A 9344-nucleotide genomic window follows, 5' to 3' on the forward strand; every position below is an offset into this window, starting at 1 on the left:
TCCCTCCGTGAAAGCAGCAGCAGACAATCTTTTCGCTCCTTTTTTCCTGAGTTACCTGTGCAGACGCCGTACCACGGCAAGCATAGAGCCCGCTCAGGTAACGGTCACCGTATGTCTCCTGGGTGCTGGCAGACGAGGTACTGCATTGCTACACAGCAGCAGCAACCCCTTGCCTTGTGGCAGCAAACGGTACAGTAGGACTGGTAGCCGTCATCGTCATGTCTGAGGTGCTCCTGGCTGCGTCGGCCAGGAGCGCCTGGGCAGACATGGGTGCAGGGACTACATTAGAAGTGACTTGACCAGGTCATTCTCTTTAGTCCTGCAGTCAGTCCTATTGAACCATCTTATGGTGAGCAGGCAGGCGATATGGATTGCTAGCAGTCCTATTGTACCATCTTCTGCCGGGCAGCCATGAGATGCGGATGGCTTGCAGTCCTTCTGCACTGTCTGCTGCCAGCCAAAGATGTAAAAGATAGATGGAGTGGATCAAAACAAGAAATAGACCAGATTTGTTTTGTACTCATTTGCTTCCCCCCGCCCCCCAGTCTAGGGGACTCATTCCTGTAGGTCACACTGCAGTCACTCACAGAGAAGGTGCAGCGAGGTAAATCTAGCCATGTATCAATCAGAGGCCAGACCAACCCGCTTGTTCCAGTAAGAACAATTACTTAGGTGCACCATTTCTTATTGGAACCCTCCATGAAGTCCTGCCTGAAATACTCTTTGATGTAAAGCCACCCCCTTTGTTGATTTTAATTCCCTGTAAGCCAACCCTGTAAGCCGTGTCGTCAGTCGCCCTCCCTCCGTCAGAGCAACGGCAGACAATCATTCCGTGCCTTTTTTCTGTGCGGACGCCATACCAAGGCAAGCATGGAGGCCGCTCAGCTCACTTTGGCAATTAGGAGCACATTAAACACCACACGCATTATCCAGCAGTATATGCAGCACCAGAACCTGGCAGAGCAATACCTGGTGAGGAGGCGACGTCAGCGCGGTCACGTGAGTGATCAGGACATGGACACAGATTTCTCTCAAAGCATGGGCCCTGCCAATGCATGCATCATGGTGCTAATGGGGCAGGTTCATGCGGTGGAACTCCTACTCTGGGCTCAGGAAACAAGCACAGACTGGTGGGACCGCATAGTGTAGCAGGTCTGGGATGATTCCCAGTGGCTGCAAAACTTTCGAATGCGTAAGGGCACTTTCATGGAACTTTGTGACTTGCTTTCCCCTGCCCTGAAGTGCATGAATACCAAGATGAGAGCAGCCCTCAGAGTTGAGAAGCGAGTGGTGATAGCCCTGTGGAAGCCAGACAGCTACCGGTCAGTTGGGAATCAATTTGGAGTGGGCAAATCTACTGTGGGGGCTGCTGTGATGCAAGTAGCCCACGCAATCAAAGATCTGCTGATATCAAGGGTAGTTACCCTGGGAAATGTGCAGGTCATAGTGGATGGCTTTGCTGCAATGGGATTCCCTAACTGTGGTGGGGCCATAGACGGAACCCATATCCCTATCTTGGCACCGGAGCACCAAGCCGGCAAGTACATAAACCGCAAGGGGTACTTTTCAAGAGTGCTGCAAGCTCTGGTGGATCACAAGGGACGTTTCACCAACATCAGCGTGGGATGGCCGGGAAAGGTACATGACGCTCGCATCTTCAGGAACTCTGGTCTGTTTCAAAAGCTGCAGGAAGGGACTTTATTCCCAGACCAGAAAATAACTGTTGGGGATGTTGAAATGCCTATAGTTATCCTTGGGGACCCAGCCTACCCCTTAATGCCATGGCTCATGAAGCCATACACAGGCAGCCTGGACAGTAGTCAGGAGCTGTTCAACTACAGGCTGAGCAAGTGCAGAATGGTGGTAGAATGTGCATTTGGACGTTTAAAGGCACACTGGTGCAGTTTACTGACTCGCTTAGACCTCAGCGAAACCAATATTCCCACTGTTATTACTGCTTGCTGTGCGCTCCACAATATCTGTGAGAATAAGGGGGAGACGTTTATGGCAGGGTGGGAGGTTGAGGCAAATCACCTGGCTGCTGGTTATGAGCAGCCAGACACCAGGGCGGTTAGAAGAGCACAGGAGGGCGCGGTGTGCATCAGAGAAGCTTTGAAAGCCAGTTTCATGACTGGACAGGCTACGGTGTGAAAGTTCTGTTTGTTTCTCCATGATGAAACCCACCGCCCCTTGGTTCACTCTACTTCCCTGTAAGCTAACCACCCTCCTCTCCTCCCTTCGATCACCGCTTGCAGAGGCAATAAAGTCATTGTTGCTTCACATTCATGCATTCTTTATTCATTCATCACACAAATAGGGGGATGACTACCAAGGTAGCCCAGGAGGGGTGGTGGAGGAGGGAAGGAAAATGCCACACAGCACTTTAAAAGTTTACAACTTTAAAATTTATTGAATGCCAGCCTTCTGTTTTTTGGGCAATCCTCTGTGGTGGAGTGGCTGGTTGGCCAGAGGCCCCCCCACCGCGTTCTTGGGCATCTGGGTGAGGAGGCTATGGAACTTGGGGAGGAGGGTGGTTGGTTACACAGGGGCTGTAGCGGCAGTCTGTGCTCCAGCTGCCTTTGCTGCAGCTCAACCATACACTGGAGCATATTGGTTTGATCCTCCAGCAGACTCAGCATTGAATCCTGCCTCCTCTCATCACGCTGCCGCCTCATTTGAGCTTCAGCCCCGTCTTCTGCCCGCCACTTACTCTCTTCAGCCCGCCACCTCTCCTCCCGGTCATTTTGTGCTTTCCTGCACTCTGACATTATTTGCCTCCATGCATTCGTCTGTGCTCTGTCAGTGTGGGAGGACAGCATGAGCTCAGAGAACATTTCATCACGAGTGCGTTTTTTTTTCTTTCTAATCTTCACTAGCCTCTGGGAAGGAGAAGATCCTGTGATCATTGAAACACATGCAGCTGGTGGAGGCAAAAAAAAGGGACAGCGGTATTTTAAAAAGACACATTTTATAAAACAATGGCTACACTCTTTCAGGGTAAACCTTACTGCTAACATTACATACATAGCACATGTGCTTTCATTCCAAGGTCGCATTTTGCCTTCCCCCACCGCGTGGCTACCCCCTCAATCCTCCCCCCTCCCCGAGGCTAACAGCGGGGAACATTTCTGTTCAGCCACAGGCAAACAGCCCAGCTGGAACGGGCACCTCTGAGTGTCCCCTGAAGAAAAGCACCCTATTTCAACCACGTGACCATGAATGATATCTCACTCTCTTGAGGATAACACAGAGAGATAAAGAACGGATGTTGTTTGAACGCCAGCAAACATACACTGCAATGCTTTGTTTTACAATGATTCCCGAGTACGTGTTACTGGCCTGGAGTGGTAAAGCATTCTACCATGGAGGACGCAATAAGGCTGCCCTCCCCAGAAACCTTTTGCAAAGGCTTTGGGAGTACATCCAGGAGAGCCCTGAATGCCAGGGCAAATTAATCCTTTCACATGCTTGCTTTAAAACCATGTATAGTATTTTAAAAGGTACACTCACCGGAGGTCCCTTCTCCGCCTGCCGGGTCCAGGAGGCAGCCTTGGGTGTGTTTGGGGGGTACTGGCTCCAGGTCCAGGGTGAGAAACAGTTCCTGGCTGTCGGGAAAACCGGTTTCCCCGCTTGCTTGCTGTGAGCTATCTACAACCTCCTCCTACTCATCATCATCTTCATCCCCAAAACCTGCTTCCATGTTGCCTCCATCTCCACTGAAGGAGTCAAACAACACGGCTGGGGTAGTGGTGGCTGAACCCCCTAAAATGGCATGCAGCTTATCATAGAAGCAGCATGTTTGGGGCTCTGACCCGGAGCGGCCGTTCGCCTCTCTGGTTTTCTGGTAGGCTTGCCTCAGCTCCTTCAGTTTCACGCGGCACTGCTTCGGGTCCCTGTTATGGCCTCTGTCCTTCATGCCCTGGGAGATTTTGACAAAGGTTTTGGCATTTCGAAAACTGGAACGGAGTTCTGATAGCACGGATTCCTCTCCCCATACAGCGATCAGATCCCGTACGTCCCGTTCAGTCCATGATGGAGCTCTTTTGCTATTTTGGGACTTCAACATGGTCACCTCTGCTGATGAGCTCTGCATGGTCACCTGCAGCTTGCCACGCTGGCCAAACAGGAAATGAGATTCAAAAGTTTGTGGGCCTTTTCCTGTCTACCTGGCCAGTGCATCTGAGTTGAGAGTGCTGTCCAGAGCGGTCACAATGGAGCACTTTGGGGTAGCTCCCGGAGGCCAATACCATCGAATTGTGTCCACAGTACCCCAAATTCGACCCGGCAAGGCCGATTTAAGCGCTAATCCATTTGTCAGGGGTGGAGTAAGGAAATCGATTTTAAGAGCCCTTTAAGTCGAAAAAAAGGGCTTCATCGTGTGGACGGGTGCAGGTTTACATCCATTTAACACTGCTAAATTCGACCTAAAGTCCTAGTTTAGACCAGGGCTCAAAGTAGCAGCCATCACGGTGTGCACGCTTTTATTTATAAGCATAGTTCATAAACCAAATAAGGGGGAAGAACACCTTTAATCAATGTTCCCATGAGAAGCTTGCTGCGGGAACGTTAAATACCGGTGGCCAAGCATGCAATCAACATAGTTTAGATATCTCATCTAACGTAATTTATGCGTATCAAAATGTCTTTTAGGCAGGGTGCTTTGAAATTTGATGAGTGTCTTGCACTAAATGGAACGTTTAAAATGAGTTATGTTCCTGTGTTACAGACGGAGGGTCCTAAAAGTAACCCTCTCTTTTTAGTTGAACCACAAAAACAATAGAATAATAGCTCCTGCCCCACTATTAATGCAAATTAGCGGACTGCTTTTCTTGGTTAACTATTGGCTGTTAGACATATAAACTTTCACATCCGACCTCACCATTGGTTAAAGGTAGATCCTCATCCCCAAGGCACGTTGACAGATCTGTGAACATTTTAGCCTATCATAAGCCGTTTTATTGTAAAAAGAGAAGAGATATAAAAGCAATGTGTGAAAACGTTATCTCCCCCCCACACACACATTTTTTTTTGAGTGAGGCGCATTTAATAGTTTTTGCGTCATAACGTCGGGCCGAGGTAAGCAGGGAGGTAAAGTACGGGCTCTTGGGCTGCAGTTTCCAGTGGGCCGTGTATACCGTCTGCTTCAGAAAGGTCGCTATGCGGAGCGGGTAGGTGCCAGAGTCCCGGTCTATATGGCTGCGGTGCTGGAATATCTCACCGCTGAGATTCTCCAGTTGGCTGGGAATGCTGCTCGGGACAAGAAAGCCAGACTCATTCCCCGCCATTGGCAGCTCGCCATCCGTAAAGACGAGGAGCTTAACAAGCAAGAGCTGAAATTATCTGACTTTCTGAGACAAGTGAAACAACTACAAAAGAAATTTTATTTATTCCCGGTTTATCTCTGGAAACAGTAATTCAGAAGTATCATAAGAGTGGGGAATGGATTAGAATCTATATGAAAAGTATATTATAGCAAAAGGGTAATAACAACGAGCAGGGTTCCCCTACCCACTGCTTGGATGCCGATTTAAAAGAACGTAGAGTTCAAAATAGCCCACAAATCTGACTGGAAAACAAATAGATTTCCTGGGGGGAATAATTTTGTAGCCATTAATCTTCTCAAGGAGGGGCAGTGTGAGTTCATATAGATTCTAATCCCTCCCTCCCCCTCTTATGATACTGTTAAATTACTGTTAAAGAAAATAAAAGTGCGGGTTTTTCAAACTAACTACGGCTCTAATCCCTATTCCTGCTCCTTCCAGGTCAGAAAAGAGACTTTAGTCTATAGATCACTAAAAATTTAGCATTTCAGACTGTTTTTCTCCGAGAGCGCGGGACTAAAGCTGATATGGAGCAGGTAGGATAAGAAAGGTAGTAAGAAATCCGCTTTCCCAGAGCCGTGTATCTGTCCTCTTCTGTTGCCACCTGAGAAGGGAATTTCTGCCCTTCAAGAGAGACACGGTTAGGTTATTAAGTAAGTGATCCCGACATTTCAGCTCCTTTTGGGAAGGGATGGGTGGCTCTTAAAAGAGCCGTTGGGTTTGTTTGGCTGAGACGATTCCTTTCCTCTTTAATCAGTTTCACTTCTCGGGGGCCGCCTTCGCTACTTTAAGTTTACTCGGCTTGACAAACTTGGCCTTCACCGCTTTGGCTTTACTCGGGCTCTTAGGTACTTTCGTGGGCTTAGCGGCTATAAGCTTTTTGGGGCTCTTGGCCGCTTTCTTGGCTGCGGCACCTGCTGGTTTCTTGGGTTTTTTCGGGCTCTTTTTCACGGCCGCAGCCTTTTTTGGTTTCTTGGAGGCGCTGGCGGGTTTCTTAGCAGCTGGTTTCTTAGGCTTTGCTGCTGCCTTTTTCTTCGGCGTCTTTTCCTTGGTCACATCAGGCTTTTTGCTGAGTTTGAAGGAGCCGGATGCGCCGGTGCCTTTGGTCTGCACCAAGGTGCCCTTGCTCACCAGGCTCTTTAGTCCCAGCTTGATGCGGCTTTTGTTTTTCTCTACATCGTACCCTCCGGCGGCCAGAGCCTTCTTAAGAGCGGCCAAGGAGAGCCCTTTACGCTCCTTGGAAGCGGACACAGCCTTGGTGATCAGCTCGGTCACGCTGGGACCCGGGGGTTTGTGAGCTTTGGTGCCTCCTTCTGCCGTCTTCGTTTTTTTGGCGAGGGATTTCTCCCCAGGAGCAGTGACATGGGGAGAGGCAATAGGTGCCGTTTCTAACATACTGGCAGAGTATCTGACAGTCTGGGACAGAAACAAACTGTAGCAGATCAGCTGCCTGGTATTTTTAGAGATGAACTGAGGTCTTATTGGTGAGTTAAAGAGCCCGCCCAATTTCATTGCAAAAGGCCTGGCAGTTCAATTTGTGTTTCTTTGTAATTAAAAAGTTCATTTTTTACATAATATCTGCTACCAAATCGCTCAGTTTCTTAGCTGGGTAAAGAGGAAACAAGGTATTTTTAGTCTACAGAGTTTTCACTTGTAGAATATAAAGATGAGTTAAAGAAGAGCCCATAAACTCTGGAACCTGAAGCTAGAGAGACCTGGGGAGAGGGTAACTTGTTTGTGCTTACAAATGAAAATGGTACAGTTGTCAATAGAATTACATTCACAATGAAATATTATTCTTTAGGGCGTTTTCTCCAAGTCAGAGTATAAAACTAAGTATATGAATGGATTTCCTCAGCGTAAATTAATTTTGAAGAGAAGGAAGTAACACAAACTTGTCCCTGAGTTTTGAAAACAGAATACGAATTGGCTCCCTTAACAATGTCTTTTACCTCCTATAATCATTTAATTCCGCTGAAATAGTGCCACAAACAAAATCATGAGGGACTTTTTAAATACTTATAAAAGGATGTTTATGCTCTGAACATTTATGCAAATAATTGTTATATTTTGCCTTTCCAGATATTCCGACTGAAGATAAGCACACTAGCCTATTTTACAGTTTCAAAGTAATTTAATGTTATTTGTATTTTCCCTTAAAAAGTAACTTTTTAAAATGTATCAAGCAAATAATTTGCTAAATATTGTTTTGTATTTTAGTCTCTTTTTACAGCATTATTGATTAAAACAACAATTAAGGTACAGTGTTGTAGTATAAACATAAACTATAGGGATACCATTATCTAGAGATGAAAATTCAGTTAATAAATTATTTTTTTCTATTTAATTTAATGTTATATAAAGGTGGCTTCTTTAAAGCGTATAATTAATGATAACACTTTATTTAGTTGTCTGAATTGCAGGAGACTGTTGTATATGTTCTGTAGCACTAATATAATATGACTCATTTTGATGCCTTTTTAACAGCTAAAGGGAACTTTAAATCTCTCTTTCTGTATATCTTCTCAGAGCCAATCACTTCAGAAAAGGACTGAATTATCTGTAACCTACTTTGCACTCACAACAAAGGAATGAAACTTTATGTTCTCTTTGCATTCCAGAATAACAGTTCTCACTTCTTGTGATGATCTTGGGTTTAAGCTGGTGACAACTAGCCCACAAATCATATCCTAAAAAAGCAGAAAGAAGCTGATTCTGTGACAGAAGATAATATAATGTGAAAGATAAAATTAAGGCATCATATACTATTTGATTAGCCTGTAACAGCTAATAAGCAAGTGTCGACTTAAATATCCAGGGAAGATTCTGGTAATAATGTCAGAGAGTTTTTTTGTCTCTTTGTGTTTTGTTTTCCACCCTACACACATTATGATGTGAGCAAGGCTCAAAAATATTTGTTAGAAATAACAATAGCTATATCCTAATGAATCCCCAAGTTTATTTTAGTATGTCCCTTAAAATGACTCTCTTTCTCAAATACTGTATATGATGCAGTATATGACACATACACCCAGGCACTGGGACAGGGGAAGAGATGAGAACATTCATGGTGATTAATTGAGAACTTCACACATCAGAGCTCTTGTTTCAGTTTTCATTCATTCTCATTAGGTGTTCTTTCACCTGTGACTGTTGTACAGGCTCCCACGTTCCCTATTGGAGTGCAGAGCCCCATCCCTATGCAGTAGACCCAGGGGCATGGAGTGGCCAGGAGGCGGCAAGACCGGGTAGCTGACTGATGAAGGGTTGTGCACAGGCATTCAACAGGATTTGGGTAGCCTATATAAAGCAAATTCAGATTCATTCAGCCAAGGGATTCCTGAGATATAACATATCCAAAATGAGTTGTTTGCACATTTCAAAATTCTATAAAATCCAAATGTATAGGTAAATTGCCTTAGAAATTGGCATGATGGAACAATGCCTCAGGTAAAAATTGTGTGGCAAAGTTGGGGTTATTTGATCAGTGGGTGATAATATACCCCCCAATGTTCAAAATCCACATGCATAGTAATATTATCTTGAATATAGGTGTATAGCAAAAGAGGAGCAGAGGTACACTCTGTTATACAAATGTTGAGGGTCATTGAGTCAAAAAGTTCCTCATATACAGCCCTTCCACTAAGAAGGTGATTTTAATATTCAAATTCCTCTAAAATCGAGAGACTTGAAAATAAGTGTGATGCATCAAGGTCCGTGGCAGGTTTGTTTCATAATTGTGGGATCATTTGTGTAAGGTGTTCTTTTATTCTACTCCTCCAATATGGACCTGATTTCAATATTCGTATTGTTCTAATATCTATGTACATAGGACATATGTATTGAAAACTGGTATTCCACAAAAACTGTGGGGGGATAATTTTACTTTGAGGGGTGGATGAAAACAAGCTTGGAGATGAACCGAGCAGTTCACCCTTCTCGGAGGTATTGTATCAGAATGCATTTATCTCCATGGATTGTTCACAGTTCTTTTCCCCTTCCCAGCCTCCAAAAAGGAATAAA

The 9344-nt window shown here is 45.4% G+C and overlaps 1 protein-coding gene and 1 long non-coding RNA gene across 2 annotated transcripts; one reads left to right on the forward strand and one right to left on the reverse strand.

The window, feature by feature from the left end:
• Nucleotides 1-4454: 4454 nt before the first annotated feature.
• Nucleotides 4455-8162, forward strand: LOC119564290. Its single transcript, XR_005223085.2, has 2 exons — nucleotides 4455-5168; nucleotides 7404-8162. It is a non-coding gene; the product is annotated as an uncharacterized LOC119564290 (long non-coding RNA).
• On the reverse strand, nucleotides 5359-7638 carry LOC102945654 (histone H1-like). The gene has a single exon (XM_037883509.2). The coding sequence runs from the start codon at nucleotides 6831-6833 to the stop codon at nucleotides 6081-6083; it is 753 nt and encodes a 250-aa protein (XP_037739437.1). The 5' UTR covers nucleotides 6834-7638; the 3' UTR covers nucleotides 5359-6080.
• Nucleotides 8163-9344: the final 1182 nt, after the last annotated feature.

The sequence above is a fragment of the Chelonia mydas genome, chromosome 1 (genome assembly GCF_015237465.2).
Source record: "Chelonia mydas isolate rCheMyd1 chromosome 1, rCheMyd1.pri.v2, whole genome shotgun sequence".
In the NCBI taxonomy this organism is placed as follows: Eukaryota; Metazoa; Chordata; order Testudines; family Cheloniidae; genus Chelonia; species Chelonia mydas.

What these genes read in the sequence shown, in the direction of transcription:
- LOC102945654 (XM_037883509.2), bottom strand. Translation starts at nt 6,833, where the DNA reads ATGAAATTGGGCGGGCTCTTTAACTCACCAATAAGACCTCAGTTCATC.